The 16516-nt window shown below is 44.4% G+C and overlaps 1 protein-coding gene across 1 annotated transcript in view; it reads left to right on the top strand.

The window, feature by feature from the left end:
• The window catches only part of KLHL6 (kelch like family member 6), a 58888-nt gene extending 42616 nt beyond the window's left edge, over window positions 1-16272 (top strand). Inside the window, exons 4-7 of the mRNA XM_007112625.4 lie at window positions 3678-3915; window positions 8834-9036; window positions 10569-10782; window positions 12135-16272. Of these exons, the coding sequence (XP_007112687.1) occupies window positions 3678-3915; window positions 8834-9036; window positions 10569-10782; window positions 12135-12436 (957 nt within the window). The 3' untranslated portion in view covers window positions 12437-16272. The remainder of the gene's footprint in view (window positions 1-3677; window positions 3916-8833; window positions 9037-10568; window positions 10783-12134) is intronic.
• The last annotated feature ends 244 nt before the right edge of the window (window positions 16273-16516 follow it).

The following is a 16516-nucleotide window of genomic DNA, read 5'->3' as shown; positions in this document are numbered from 1 at the left end:
ATGGCCGCGCCCGTGAGCCATGGCTCACGGGCCCAGCCGCTCCGCGGCATGTGGGATCTTCCCGGACCGGGGCACGAACCCATGTCCCCTGCATCGGCAGGCGGACTCTCAACCACTGCGCCACCAGGGAAGCCCTCTCATCCTCATTTTATAGTCTAGGTAACTGAACCAACCAAACATTGCGATATCTGAGTTGTGTCTCATTGCTAGTTGATTCCCTGAAACTCCCAGCCTTCTCGCTGCTTGTGTGATCTTGGCTTTATTCCTAATGACACTAGTGTAAGCCTGGAGGATACTCTGTGAACACATTTCTCCTCCTAACCTTCCTTTCCCAAACTTTAACCCTGCTTGTCCTATCATTATCTCTCCATTTTAACCTTGTCCCTCCTCTGAGCTCATGAAGGTGGTAACAGAAGGAAGTTTTAGAACCCTAAAAGCAAATGTCAACTTACATTTGATTTAGGAGTAGTAGCTGGTACCTTCATTGGGAGAGGTCTTTTGGGGCAGAGAAATTTACCCCTTCATTTCATTGCCTCCTAAGTTTCCAGGGACCAACTTGATCTATACCAAAGGTTGCTCTGATATGTGTGTTGTCAGGAGGACCTACTCCTGAGGGCAGCGGGGCAGAAGCTCACCCTGAGGAGCTTTATCCAAGCAGTTTGGTCACTTCTGTTTGGTCCTCTCAGATAGGTTCTTTGGACAATGAGTAGTCAGTAAGGGGAAACTTTTTTGCTCTACTTCTAACAATCTGAAAATAAACTGTGTAGGCCTGATTGTTGCCTGTGATTCTTTAGCAAACACTTACTTCCCTGTGTCTGCAACAAACTTGCCCATCTCTGACTTCAGACTGGCGTTTGTCATGCCTTTGGGGTTAATATTTTGCAAATGTAGCTAAACTTACAATTTGGTAATGGTGCCACCATCTGGCAGTCCTGTGGTTCCGAGTTACAAGGCAGGTCTCAATACCCAGCTAGTCCCATCAACTAGATGATTGTATTAGTTATCTATTGCTGTGCAACAAATTATCCCCAAAGCGCTGTTTAAAACAACAAACATTTATTATCTCACAGTTCGCAGGAATCTGGGAGTGATTCAGCTGGGTGATTCTGGCGCAGGGTCTCTTCTGAAGTTGCAGTCCAGCTATTGGCTGGGGCTGCAGTTAGTCATCTCAGCGCTCAAAGGGGGCTGGAGGATCTACTTGCAAGTTCCCTCGCAGGATTGTTGACAGGCGTCACTTCCTTGCTGGCTGTTGGCTGGAAGCCTCAGCTTCTTGCTACTTGGGCCTCTCCATAGCAGCTGTCTTCCTTTAGAGCAAATGACCCAAGAAAGACTGAGAGAGCTATCAAGATGGAAGCTGTAGTGCCTTCATAACCTAATTTCAGAAGTGGTATACCAACAGTATTGTATTCTATTGGCATAGAGGTCAACCCAGGAACAATGTGGAGGGAACAACATAGATGTAAATACCAGGAGGTGGGGATTGCTGGGGGCCATTGTGGAAGCTGGTTACCACAATGATCTAGACTAGAAAAAAAAATCTTTATCAGGTCCTGGGTTAACTAACTTGCTCATTCATTCATTCATTCATTCAGCCAATATTTATGGAAACCCACAAGCTCCAGGCACTGTTCTTGGTGCTTGAGGATCCACTGGAGAAAAGGGCTATCCCTGCCATCAGGGACATTAGAATAAATTACATGAGGGTGAAAAGTGCTGTGATAGGGAAATTCAGGACTGTGGGAACAGGTGTAGAAAGGCAAGAATGGCTTCCTGGAGGAAAGAACAAAATGACATTGAAAATAATGTCAAGTGGCTTACAGGGTAAGTGGTTGGGAAGGTAGTGTGGGAAATCGAGGACAGATATTATGGGGAGATCCAGACAGCAGGCAGGAATGCAGCGTTCAGTCAGTGAGAGCAGAGTCTTCCACAGGCCAGGACTCAGGACCAGGATGCCAGCCCTGGGAGTCAGGAGTAAGATCATGGCAGGTTTGGTCCCCTGCTAGTCAGCAGGCTGTTGATGCAGGAGAGCAGACACTGTGAATAAGATGGGGGGCTTCAGAGAGAAGGCTGAGGCTTGGCTCTCAGAACCAGAGTAAGGGTCACAGGGAACCAGTTTTGAGGGGCTAGTGCCGTCCTCTAAGCATTGCCCTAAATCCTCCCTGCAAGAGGACCAGATTGGTGCTAGAGGTTGTACCTCAGCTGTGGGAAGGAAGGTTTAGAGGCTGGAGGGAGATTGGCTAAGTTTGTCTTTGGTGCCAACTCATTGCTCATTCCTCTCCTACGAGCTTGGTATTCTCATAGTGCCTCCAAGTTCTCGGGACCACACCTTCCACCCTTATCCCAGCTGGCCTTTCCACTGTCAGTGCCCTCAGTCTCAGCCCATTGCCCAGGATTTATCCTGCCACACCCCCCTGCCACTCCTTTCTGCTGACCCATAAAGGAGAGCCCTGCCACAGACTTTATGGCCATGGTCTGGCCTCAATAACTGAGGATGCAGAAAAACAAAGTCTCTTCTGGTAAAGTAGATGTTCGGTGTTGGCTGATCTGATTACATGTGACTATTGATTGGATTCACCACTTGTGGACTCAGGTAAACTGTTTGTCACCATCTGTGGGCAAGATTGAAGTTCCATAATCCATATTAGGTCAGCTTAACCTTGTAGGAAAGAGTAGCTGCTTTGGCCATGTGGGAAATAGGCGCTGCTGCCTCTCTGTCTCCCATCAGTACCCCTGTAGAACCTTCCCCATCAAGCCCAGGGATGGCTAGAACCAGGAGGAGGGCAGCTCTCCCTTTTCATTAATTACATCAATATGACATCTCCCACCACTCCTACTGCTGTGACTAGCTATGGAGGGCCATGCGTGTGCCAGGCGCTCTGCTCAGCTCTCTACATCACAACCTCATGAATGCTCACAATGGCATGGTAGCATAGGAATGATCACAGGCATTTACAGAGATTGTGTTGCTTCTCCAAGGTCACATGGCCATTGGTGGCGGAACCAGGATGGAACTCCGATGTATTTGACTCCAAACCTCTGCTCTTTCAGCTGGGTTCAAATATCTGTGGTACGGATTTCTTTGCTTGTTCAAGGCTCTGAAGGGTCATATGCTTGATGACGGGACCCAGTCTCCCAACCTCCTTGGACACACCCTTGCTCCCTTTTGGTTCTTCTCTCCTAAGTCTCTGGATGCTCTTATGTGCCCTCAGGACTTCTCTTCCAGAAAAGGCCTGGTAGCGAGCAAAGTCTGGGATATCATCCAGAAACTGAAACCAGGGGGGAGTGGAAGGTGGCCAGAAATGAAATTCCAGGATTCAGTGCTTCTGAACAAGCAAGAGGGGAGAGGCAGGAAAGTGCATTTGATGGTAGACAGACCTGAATTTCTTAAAAAGTAGCAAAATCTACAACCAATAACTTTTATTGAGTACCTACTATACATCAGGCCCTGGGCCAAGCACACTAAATATATTATCTCATTTAATCCTCATGACAAACCTATGAGGTTGTTACCACTAAAATTTCCATTATACAGAAGAAAAACCTGAGGCCCAGGGAGGTGAAGTCACATGGTCCTACGGTGGCAGAGTTGGGAATTGGGCTCTGCTCCTCTGGCTCCATAGCCTGAGCTCTGAACCACTGTGCCACTCTGCCTTTTTGTACTCCCATTGGTTTTCCAGATCATTTCGGAGCGCACCAAGCCCAGGATGCATGAGTTCCAGTCTGAGGTGTTCATGATCATCGGTGGCTGCACGAAGGATGAACGGTTTGTGGCAGAGGTAACCTGCCTGGATCCTCTGAGGCGCAGCCGCCTGGAGGTGGCCAAGCTCCCCATGACAGAGCACGAGCTGGACAGTGAGAATAAGAAGTGGGTGGAGTTTGCATGCGTGACGTTAAAAAATGAGGTCTACATCTCAGGTAAGCAGAAGCCATGTGATGACAAAGCCAACCCCCAAGGCACTACATGTTTTCCTGAGTGAGAGATAGGCAACCATCCCAGAAGAATTACTGTGGATGGCACTGATCTAGCACTAACTGGGTCAGGATATGGAAACCAGGCACTCAGAGGGTCTTATCGTGGCGGGGGAATAATTACTGAGTGAACCCTAATCCTTGAGCAGTATTGTAGTAGGAACTGGGGGAGCAGGCAGATAGGGCTTCCTTCATGGAAAAGGAAGAAGGAAAGTGGTACTAGAGTTTACTCGGTGTCTGCTATAGGCATAGGACACTGAGCTAGCCACTGGGAATACAGTAATGAATAAAAATGTCTGCTCTTCCCCCCAGATCTGACCTCTCCCCTCAAGTTTATTAGTTCTTACTTTTACATGCTCCAATAGCATCCAGTACTTTTTCATTTCTTACTTCTAAGTTGTTTGCTTAATTGTTTATAACTGCTCTATGCCTGTTTCCCATTAGTCCTTAAATTCCATGAATCAACACTGTATTCCCAATACCTAGCGCTGTGTCTGGCCAGAGTAAATTCTCAATAAATATTTGTTAAATGATGTAATCTCTACCATCTTTACAGCATAGTAGATGAATTTACTCTTTGGTAGCAATTAATTATTGCCTCTCACATCAACTCTATAAGGTAGGTGATTTTAATCTCCGGATTACAAATGGAGAAAACCGAGGCTCAGAAAGGTATGGAACTTACCTAAAGTCACACAGTGGTAAGTGTCAGGCAGGATTCCAATCCATGTTCTCTGAGTCTCATGCTCTCCCATGACATCAAAAGCTACCTAGCTCTTCTTGCAGTACCAAGGGAAAAGACAAACATCCCTTCCCTTCTCTTGGAGGTTTTCTTTAATCTGAACTTGTTTTGGAAAGAGCTTATTCCCAGAGCTGGTCTCCTCCAAGATAAAGGGCAGGTCAGTTCTTCTTTGAGTCTATTAATACCACAGACTAGGGTTTAGCTTTCTTTTATCTTACAGAAACATTTTTTAAAAAATATTTATTTATTTATTTGATTGTGCCGGGTCTTAGTTGCTGCATGTGGGCTCCTTAGTTGTGGCATGAGAACTGTTAGTCACGGCATGCATGTGGAATCCAGTTCCCCGGCCAGGGACTGAACCCAGACCCCCTGCACTGGGAGCACAGAGTCTTAGCCACTGAGCCACCAGGGAAGTCCCCAGAAGCATTTTTTAATTGTTGTAGAAGATTTAAGCAATACAGGGAGTGTAAAGTAAAATATGGCAGTTTCTCTGTGCCATTACAATCCTGCATGTTTTAATTTTTTTTTTTACAAAAATGGTTTTGTATTGTCTTAGAGTAAGTAATGCCAGCTGCTGTAACAAACCCTAAATCTCAGTGAATCACCACAGTAGTATGTGTGGGCTGGGGGAGAGCACCTGCTCCACTCAGTCATTCAGAGACCTAGGCTCCTTCCGTCTCATGATGAGGCTGTTTCCAGACGTGACCTTGAAGCCTGATGCATTTCGGGAAGAGAGAGAAACCCAACAAGTTGAGAAGACACACCTGCTCACAACAGCCTCGGCCTGGACATGAGGCATCAGTTCTGCTCACATTCTATTGGCAAGAACCAGCTGCATGCCCTCCCTGCACCCCCGCCCCCCATGCAGCGAGGCTGGGAAATGTAGTTTAGCCATGTGCCCAGGAGGAAAAGACAGGTTTGGTAATCATGGTCAGTCTTTGCCACATACACTACACATAGTGTTTTATTCTACAACTTGTCTTTTGTCCATCTTCAATTTGTTGTTGTCTTTTTAAAAATGATACAGGCTGCTAACATATATATATGGAATCTAAAAAAAAAAATGGTCATGAAGAACCTAGGGGCAAGATGGGAATAAAGACACAGACCTACTAGAGCATGGACTTGAGGATGGGGGAGGGGGAAGGGTAAGCTGGGACGAAGTGAGAGAGTGGCATGGACATATATACACTACACTACTAAATGTAAAATAGATAGCTAGTGGGAAGCAGCTGCACAGCACAGGGAGATCAACTCGGTGCTTTGTGACCACCTAGAGGGGTGGGATAGGGAGGGTGGGAGGAAGCGAGACGCAAGAGGGAGGGGATATGGGGACATATGTATATGTATAACGGATTCACTTTGTTATAGAGAAGAAACTAACACACCATTGTAAAGCAATTATACTCCAATAAAAATGTTAAAAAAATAAAAATAAAAAAATAAAAATGATACAGGCAATACATGAAAGCATGCTTGTTGTACTAAATCAACAGAAATGTGTACTCAACTAACAATCTGTTCTGAACATCATTACATGTTGGTATAATTGATCTACTATATGTGTTAAGCAATGTAATACATGTAAAGTACAGCACAATCCCAAGCACGTGGTGAGAGCTCAGCAGTATTAGTCATCATTATCATTACTGTGAGGATTGTTATTACTGCTCATTTCACCAGCTTCAGGGCTGTCTATTGAATGAATGAACCATAATTTTTTTCAGCTTTTATTTTCCCACTGAAAGAAATACCGCAATAGGCATTTTCATACACATATATTTATGAACTTGTGCTGATATATGGAGAGATTCCTGGAAGTGGTCATAAGATGTGTAAATTCAGAATTTTTGTAGATATTGCTAAATTGTCCTCCAGAAAGTTTGTACCAATTTACAGTTCAACCAATGATGAATGTCAGTGCCCATTTTCTACATCCTTGTTAACATTTTTTACTATCAATTACTTTTTTAATAGACTTGCGTGTGTAAATTTACACTCTTAGATAGTTAATGAGGTTGAATATATTTTCATATATTTATTAGCTAAACGTATCTGTTTTTTAAAAATGATCTGTTCCTACCCTTTGTTTTTCTATTGGTTGTCTTTTCCTTATTAATTTTTTGGAGTTCTTATTATGTATCCTTTGCTATTTGTATTACAAATACTTTCTCCCAGACAGTGGTTGTCTTTTAACTTTGATTTATATTTTATATAGTAACTTACTTTTCTATATGTTCTAGGTTTCTTGTCATGCTTAGAAAGCCCCTCCCCACTCCAAGATCATTAACATCTTCTCCTATATATTCTCCAGTTACTTCTATAGCATTTACATTTAAATTTTATTTTAAGTATAATGTGAAATAGGGATCTAAATATTTCTCTAAACAGATAGCCAATTGTTCTAATGCCATTTACTTAATAATCTCTATATCTTTTAGTCTGTTTCTGTACCTTGTTTTTGGTTGATCAGTTTGTCTTATACTAGTAGCACATTATTTTTATTATCATAGCTTTTTAGTATATTTTGATATTTGCTAGGGAGAGCTCTCTCATTCTTTCTTCTTTTTCAAAAGTTTCTTAGAAATGTTGCCAAATCTACTCTTTCAAATGAAGCTTAGAATGGTCACTTCATGTCCTGAAATCCATGAAAAGCCCTGAAGGCACCTAATATATAGGTTAACTTGGGGAGGGTTGACATCTTTGCAATAACCTGTCTTATCATCTGTGCACATGATATGCCTGCCCAGTTAATCAGGCCTTCTTTTACATCCTGAAGTAAAAAATTGTCATTTTTTCCCTTTTTAATAAAGTTTGCATACATTTCTTTGAAAGTGTATAGTTATTTTATAATTTTGGACACTACCTGAATGGGATCAATATCACAGTGTTTTGAATAGAGACCTCTAAAAGGTATACAACCCCCCTCCCCCAGAATGGTTAAACTATATGAACAAAAAGATAACAGGAGAGGACGAAGCTCAGTCTCCCTAGCAGCCAGGGGAAACCAAACTATGACATCATTTTTCTCTCTCAGGCTGTAAAACAAAACAAACCAACCAAAAAAACCTTCCTAATATCCGCTGTGGGTGAGGTATGGGGAAAAGTCAACCAGGACAGCTTTGGAAGGTTCTTTGGTAGCACCTGTAAAAATTCAAGGTGGGCACGCCGTTGACCTAGGAATCCCACTTCTGTGCTCCACCCTTGAGAAACACTTACCCTTGACACAGAGCGTCATTAATGATATTCATTTCCACACTACTGCACATTTTAGTCTGAAAGGTACATCCTTTGTTTTAGGTAGTTGGTAGTACTCTGTGCTGATGGGGAAATGGAAACACAAAGTTATTAAAATATTTTATTAAAGTCACCAAAAAAGTCAGTTCTCCTTTGTCTTGGTCTCTCTCCCTAACTGAATTACATATTTTCTATTTATTGAGTTGTCTTGAAAAATATTTTTACCAGCTCACTCTCAAATGATCTGTTGTGAGCATCTCATTCTGTTCCAATAGAAATTGTTTCAAAGTAGGACAAACCTCACTTATGTTTTTATATAGATCAGAGGTATGAACCAAGAGAATTTTGTAAGATTTTGTGGTGATTTTCCCAGGTTTGTATTTGTTTGAATAAATAAGCAAACATAGAACTTAAGCTGCTTTCTCATTTGCCCGCTGGTCAAGGCCCTACTCTCCCCACCTGCAATCGGCCAACTTTACCTGTCCTGCCTGACTTCCTGCCCCTGAGCCTTACAAACACTGGAGTCCAGGCTCCTGTTGGTCCCCACTCGCCTAGGCAGACTTGGGTACTACTCCCCTGAAGCCTTCTCTGGACCTAGCTCACGGATCCTCCTCTTCTCTGAATTCTCACAGCACAGAGGTGACACATGGCACAGCCCAGTGCATGATCTACCCCAGCCTTACACTGTGTCTCCCTGTCTCCCTGTGCAGGCTCTGTCCCGGCAACCACACTGCATGCACCTTCATGATTTCTTTTGTCCGGGGGGATGGGGAGGGGGTTGGTGCTCGTCTGGGGATTTAACACTTCTGGGCCAGTGGGAAATTATGGGAGAAGCTGCATTTCTGACATATCAGTGGTTTCTTAAATGCTCTATATGTCTCCTAGGTGGCAAAGAAACACAGCACGATGTTTGGAAATATAATTCTTCAATCAACAAGTGGATTCAAATTGAGTATTTGAACATAGGCCGCTGGAGGCATAAGATGGTGGTGCTTGGGGGCAAGGTCTATGTGATCGGAGGTTTCGATGGCTTGCAGAGGATCAACAACGTGGAGACCTATGACCCCTTCCACAACTGCTGGTCAGAGGTATAGATTATTTCTATGAGTAACTCTGTATTATTGCTTCAAAGCTTAAAAAAAAAAAGAGGTATCTGCCAATGTAGGTATACGGCTTTCTGATCTCTCTGCTCCCACTGAGAACATTTTTGGTGGCTCTGAGCTTCCCTCCTCATAGGAGCCATCGAGTCAGCATTGCTGATCAGGTCACGGAAATGATTTCCTTCCAGGTGGGGGAGCTCTGTGTGGGTACCTGTCCTATCCTGGCCAGAACCCCAGATGTAGACGGGAGGCTTGATCCTGTCTTGGTCTGCATGTCTTGGTCTAGGGTCTCTGTCTCCTCCGGTGTCATCTGCCCTTGTCTTCTCCACACTGGGCACACCAGGATCTCTTGACTACACTGTTTGTTGAATCCAGAGTCATTAGGTAGTATTTAGAAGTCAGCCCTTATTTATTTACCTATTAGTGATGAACCATTTGCGTACCTTCAAACAAGACTTCAGCAATGCAATCTCAGGTATATATCATACTCAAGACAAGGCAAAGCATTGCTCATCGATGGGCATAAAGTTTCCGTTATGCAAGATGAACCAGCTCTGGAGATCTGCCATACAACATTGTGCCTATAGATAACAATACTGTATTTTACACTTTAAAATGTGTTAAGAGGGTAGATCTCATGTTAAGTATCCTTACCCCTGCCCAACACACACACAAAGGTAAGGTGACCTCACTTCCCATATTTCCAGATTATTACCAATTTCAAATTTTCTTTCTCCTTATCAGATTATATGTCAGAGCATGTTCCAGCTTTGGGGTGTGTGAAATGTGGTCATCACAGGCACAAGCAAAGGTAGACAGGTCATGATGGCATCCAGCCAAGATCTGTTAACCTGAAAAGAACTTTATAGGGAGCCCTTAACATTTATAAGGCTGTGCCCAAGACCTTCTCAGTTTCCCATCACAAAGTTGCTCCATGACCCAAGAGGGTTATGTTAATGGGTAAGAGGCTCTTAAAAGTCCCCTTTAGTGCCCTGGGGTTCACAGGATGGAAACACAAGTCTGGCTTAACCCTCAGATCTGTATGTTGCCCCAGAGTGGGAGAATATGCGTACCTGTGGCCACCTGAAACCCTTATACCAGCTTTTCTTCATAGCTATAAGCACCAACGACAATGCCTGGCACATAGTAGGCACTCAGTAAATATTTTTTGAATGAAGGAGCACATGAATAAATATGAATATGCATGTCTGAGAAAGCATTCTCCTCCAGCATTGGCTGGTTTCATCTGTATAAACACTTATTCCTGTACACCCCTCCTGCCCTGAGAACTGGACTCTGGAAGAAACAGGCTAGAAACATCTGCAGCCTGGCGGGAGGGTGGGAAATGTATGCTTTAATCCTCTCTGTGTCTCAGGGGAGTCAGGCCCACAGGCCTTGTGACTTCAGGCAAAGGATTCCTGGGCTTGTGTCCCCTGGCTCCTGGCCTGTGTCCTGTGAGCCACTGCAGCAATCTGGGCAGTGTCACTGACAGCTTCTCCCGGTGCCCTGTGTCTCTGCAGGCTGCGCCCCTCCTTATCCATGTCAGTTCCTTCGCAGCCACCAGCCATAAGAAGAAGCTCTACGTGATTGGGGGAGGCCCCAATGGGAAACTGGCCACGGACAAGACTCAGTGTTACGACCCTTCAACCAATAAGTGGAATTTAAAGTCGACCATGCCAGTAGAGGCTAAATGCATCAATGCAGTGAGTTTCCGGGACCGTATCTATGTGGTTGGTAAGTGAGCAAATGGCTTCTTATTTAAGTGTAGGGTCCCCTACACTTGCAGCCCTGCAGGTAGATTACGTGAGGCCCTCCTAGGAACTCTTGAGTTCCTGGGTGATGCGGGTGGGGTTGAAAAGAAGAGAAGATGGGATTGGTCCAGGCCTTGGTGGAATTTACCTTGCAGTTCTGGAGACAGAAACAGCCCCCATTTAGGAGACATACAAGACAGATGGACAATGGGGCCCAGGGGAGGAGCAAGAAATTGCTTTGGGAATAAAGTGTGTTGTAAGCATTAGCAATGCACAGAAATTGAAATATGCACCGTATAAGTGCCCAATAAATGGTAGCTATCTTTATTTCTTATTTTGTGTTCATGGGAATTTTATTCTTCCGACTTGCTTTGGGGGCTCTGAAAGGTTGCATTTAGCTGGAAGGAAAGCCTGACTAGCCAGACCACAGTTGGCATGTAATTGTTGAGGGTGATGGATCTCAACCCTGACTACTCATTAGAGTCATCTATGGAGCTTTTCCCAAAAATATGGGTAGCTGGGGCTTGTGCAGACCAATAATATCAGAATGAGAAGGAGGACGCTGGCCACAGTGTCAGGTGTTTTTAATGTGCAGGTGATTTTAATGTACAGCCAGGATTGAGAACTACTGATCAAGGAAATACCAAAAATAAATTACTTCAGCAAATAAGAGCTAATCAGAGAAGGCTTCCTGAATGCAAAATATGGAAACAGATTAAGGCAAAACCCCTTCTCTCCCTTGCTTCAGGTTTCCTGTGTCTTTATGGTCAGACTCATGATTCTGCCCCAAAGGTCTAATCTCAAGATGGGTAACTTGGGCTGGTGTCCCAGGTCATGCTCAGTCTAGAGATGCCACCACCTCTAGTCACTGACATGTATATGAATACAATGCAAGACTTCTATGCACCAGGCCTTCTGCCAGGTGCTTTATGTGCGTGGTCCTTCTCATTTCTTATCACCACCGTGGTCTTGGTGCTCATGGTTACAGATACAAAAGTCGCAGAGCTGGGATTATGAGCCGGGCCTATCTGATGCACCAGGTGGTATTTCTTCCAGGAAGCAGTCTTATGGTACATTTTGGCAGCCATGTGAAGCCAGGTGTCCTTCAGAACCTGATTAGCACCTGGCTGCAGAGTTTAAAGGGATATGAAGTGTTTCCAGCATGAGGCTTGCTGCCCCTAGTTATCCATTCTGGCTTTCTGGAGAGCCATGAATTTGCTCTTTCTATTGGCAAGATGGTAGACTTGACCTAACCAGGAGTAGGAGTTTAGTGGTTAATGGGGAAGAAAACCAGAAAAACAGTGAGATGCCCACGGTGTTTCCTTTCCTCTTTAGGAGGGGCCATGAGAGCGCTGTACGCCTACAGCCCTCTGGAGGACAGCTGGTGCCTGGTGACCCAGCTCAGCCACGAGAGGGCTAGCTGTGGCATCGCGCCCTGCAACAACCGGCTCTACATCACTGGGGGGCGGGACGAGAAGAATGAGGTCATCGCCACGGTGCTGTGCTGGGACCCCGAGGCCCAGAAACTGACGGAGGAGTGCGTCCTGCCCCGGGGGGTGTCGCACCACGGCAGTGTCACCATCAGAAAGTCGTACACCCACATTCGGAGGATCGTGCCTGGAGCTGTGTCGGTCTGACTGCGGGTGCGCGGCGGGCAGAGCCACGCGGGGAACCCTCCTCCCTCTCCCCCCCTCATCGGTCCCTCTAAAGCAGCGAGCGGGGCTGGAGTTCCAGGCCGTGCATACATCAGGGGCTCACCGCGGCTCCCCATGGCGGCTCCTTGGAAGTCACAGCTTTGGGACTTGAGACCAGCCAGGACTGTCTGTGAGACCTACCTCAGGAGGAAAGAAGAGTAATACTTGACATTCAAGACACACCTGTCCCATGCCAGGTTCGATACCGGGCACTTTTGTATACCAATGCCTTTAACCGTCAAATGACCTGGTGACTGGATTTTATTACTCCCGTTCTACAGGTGAGGAAACCGAGTTTAAGAGAGGCTAAGTGATTTGCCCCAGGTCAGTCAGATTACAAGTTAGCTAAACCAGGAGTCTAAACCCAGATCTTCCAATTTCAAAGTTAGTGTAGGTTCTGTCATGTTGTCTATCTCAGAACATGAAAAAAAACAAAACAGCTCATTTTTGTTCTGACAAGTTTGCTAAAGGATTCACTCAGCAAGGCAGGGAAATAAAGGTGCTTCTTTTTTTCTTTTCTTTTTTCCCTTATATTTAAACCATTTGGGATCTTTGGTGTGGAAACCTTGGGCCCCTTGTCAAGAGCATCTCATAGGTTGTTCCATCTGACAGTTCTGGGGAGATAGGTCTGGGAAGACCTGTTTGCTATGAAAAATGTATAAGACTTCTGTCCTCCCCATCAGAAGCCTCTATTTTTTATGATCACAGGAGGCCCATTGTGGACTGGAACTGTCATCGCTGGACAGAACTGTACCTTCAGCCACAGCCCAGTGCCCTAGCCTCTTAATGTCCAACAATTGTACTGCAATGTAGAAAAGGTTTTTGCAGAGACTCAGAATACCGTTTTTGTTTTTCTGGGGCGGGGGGGAGGGTTGTTTTTGTTTTTGTTTCTTCAGTGTAAACATCCTTACATTGCTGGCCACTGTTGAATGACTGGCTCTTCTTGACAGCATACTTTCTACTTTTTAGACAGTGATTTGGGTCCATGTCCCTGTGACCCCACCCTCCTGGAACCTTTGTTTTCAGGATCCTTTCAATCCCTTCTATTTGGTTTTTGGATCAGCTTGGCATAGTTTTGACTCAAAGAACAGCGTCTGTTCTTCACTCTAAGAGATGGAGCTTTCATATGAGCTCACTGGAAATTCATTCTAATCCCCAAATTGGGGACACAGATTAAGAGATCCTGTTTCATATGCTGTACTTAAAAAGCAATAACAGGGGCTTCCCTGGTGGCACAGTGGTTAAGAATCCTCCTGCCAATGCAGGGGACGTGGGTTCGAGCCCTGGTCCCGAGACACCCCACATGCCGCGGAGCAACTAAGCCCGTGTGCCACAACTACTGAAGCCTGTGCACCTAGAGCCCGTGCTCCGCAACGAGAAGCCACCGCAATGAGAAGCCTGCGCACTGCAATGAAGAGTAGCCCCCGCTCGCCCCAACTAGAGGAAAAAGCCCGCGCACAGCAACGAAGACCCAACGCAGCCAAAAAAACCAACAACAACAGCAACAACAGTGGTAATAACATAGTAACTGCATTACTTAATGTCCTATATTTTCACCATATGATTTCAAATCTCTTTATAGAGTTTTATTTCATGTCAGATGTGCCATTGTGTGCTTGTACTTCTTAGCAGTTTGGGAAGGTATTACAGTTGATAGTGAATTTAACTTTCATAGAAAAGTTATGGTTAGAAGGAGGTACAGTTCAAAGCATATAAAAAGACTTGGAAAATTACAACTGAGATTTCTATTTAGGCTTAGATCATTGAGGATAAATATAAATGCATGTTGGTGTTTGAAAAGCTCTGTGCCTTAGAGTTCAGCTCCTTGCTGTGAAAAGTGAGATGGGAAAATACAAACACATTTGTGGGAATTTAGAACACATACCTCACTCACAAACACGGATAACCTTAATGAAGCTCTCAAGTGAAACAATTTAATCTACTTCAATTCAGCAAACATTCCAGGAAATTTTTGTTTGGCAAGCCTTGGGGACTCCAAAGAGCAAGACCAATCCCCACCCTAGAAACACTTGATAAACTGGTAAACAGGCCACTTGGTCAATATTATAGTTTTTCTTTTCATCAAGTTAGAGAAAATGAGACGTATATGAAGTTATGAGGTTGCATCCAGGTCTTTATTGACCTTCCAAGTGATCTCCTTGGGAAGCTGTGCTCTTCGGTCAGTGATGTGGCCATTGTTTACATATTTGTTTTTCTTTGAGATCGCCTTCAGAAACCACTTCTGGGCTATAGGAGATATCAGTCGTATTTCAAAGACAACTTCAGGAAAGAACTTTCAAAGAGGAAGTTCAATGACAGCATCATTGGCAACACAGAGAGCCTCCCTTCAGAAAGAGTGTGCTCCTTGTCCTGGTGGTCCTTTGATAAGAGCAATTGGCAAATTTTGAGCCCAAATTTTCAGCAGGTTAACCCTATGCTGGGAAACTGAGGATTTAGGATCTCTGTGTTATAAATCTGGTTCTCAGTGCAAGGGTTCTCAATAACGGCATGGGTTGGCAGACAGATACACCTACTAAGAAGATCCAGAGTTCTGCACTTGAAGCTGCCGGTCTGTAACTTTTAGGGACGTAAAGAATTTCAAGTCATTTTTGGGAAACTTTATATCATCAGGATTTAAGTCTCTAGGCAGTAGCCAGGGATGGAATCTCTTAAAATCTAATTTCCATTCTGAGATGAACAAACAAACAAACAAAAATCAAGTTTGCAGGAAGTTAACTGTCATAAGCCATACTACCAACAGGGGGATGAGGCAGGTTGGTGCCAGATGAGCCGGAGACAAAGGGCCCTAGGACTCAGGCAGGGTGTGTAGGATGTCCTGGCACAGCAGACTGGATCTTGAGGCAGGTCCCATGAGTGGATAGAGTACCCCTGACTGGGAGGAAGGGGATGAGGTAGGAAGAGGAGAAAGTCAGGTTTAAGGACACAGGTCTAGAAAATGATGTCAGGGACCCTGGAGTTTGTGAGCGTGACTCCATTTTCAAGAAGTGTGAGGGGAGAATAAGGAACAAGCGTTCCAGGCAAGTGGGTTCCAGGAGGAAGCCCACTTCTTAGAAGTGAGGCAAAGTTAGAGCAGGACTAGCCATCAGACCCATTTGCTGTGGGGCCTCTGAGCTGCTTGGCTGGGTCTCTTATCATTCTGGACCAAGAGAGAGCGAGGCCCAGAGGCTCTGATGAGGTGGAATCTGTTGGGGAGGTTAAGGGGCCCCAGTTGCCAAGGCTGATCTGAAATGGATGGGGAGCTAAGCTCACCCAAACATCAACAGATAAATGTTCTCTTCTTAGCTTTCATCACATTCTGCATACACTGGCTTCAGGAAACAGACACACAGGCACACAGAGCTCTTGAACTGAAAGAAACTGTGCTCTCAGGGAAATGCAAATATTTGCTTATAGCTATGAAAGTATAGCTTTGCTATTTATAAAAGCCCTTGAGGTACTGCTGTTATTTACTTATCCTACTTGATTTTGAGAAAGAAAGTACTCAGTAAAATTTTCAAAGTGGGTAAACACCACTGGAATTTCTTATATAAAGTCCAAACTTGGGGTTGCAAAGTCCTTTTTTCCCTTAGTATCTGATCTGGGTATTGTATGAGATCTTCTAATTTGAAGAGTCAACCTTCATGGAAATCGACAAATATCTCAAACATGGCTACTGCAAAACCAATTCTGACAGGTCAGATTTTCATATTTATAGATAAAAATATCAACACTTAGTTAACCAAATCCTTTAAGCATTTTGGTTACGTGAGGTTGTATTTTCTTTTTAAGTGATCAAACTAAAGATATTGTTTATAGGTAAAAATACAAATAAAGTTTTTATTTATTCAGTAAAATATGTATGGAGTGGATAAGTATATGTTGTGTACAATCACTGGCTGAATTTTTTTTTTTTTGCTTGTTTTGGTTGATATGAGTAAGTGGTATCTGAATAGAAATTAATTTAGGAGGGGAAATTTGAAACATTTCCGTTGATTCAAGGGGGTTTAGATAAACTCATAGGCT

This window comes from Physeter macrocephalus, chromosome 1 (assembly GCF_002837175.3).
Source record: "Physeter macrocephalus isolate SW-GA chromosome 1, ASM283717v5, whole genome shotgun sequence".
NCBI lineage: Eukaryota > Metazoa > Chordata > Mammalia > Artiodactyla > Physeteridae > Physeter > Physeter macrocephalus.
Note: the sequence above shows the minus strand (reverse complement) of the source record. Positions and strands in the feature narration are given on the sequence as shown.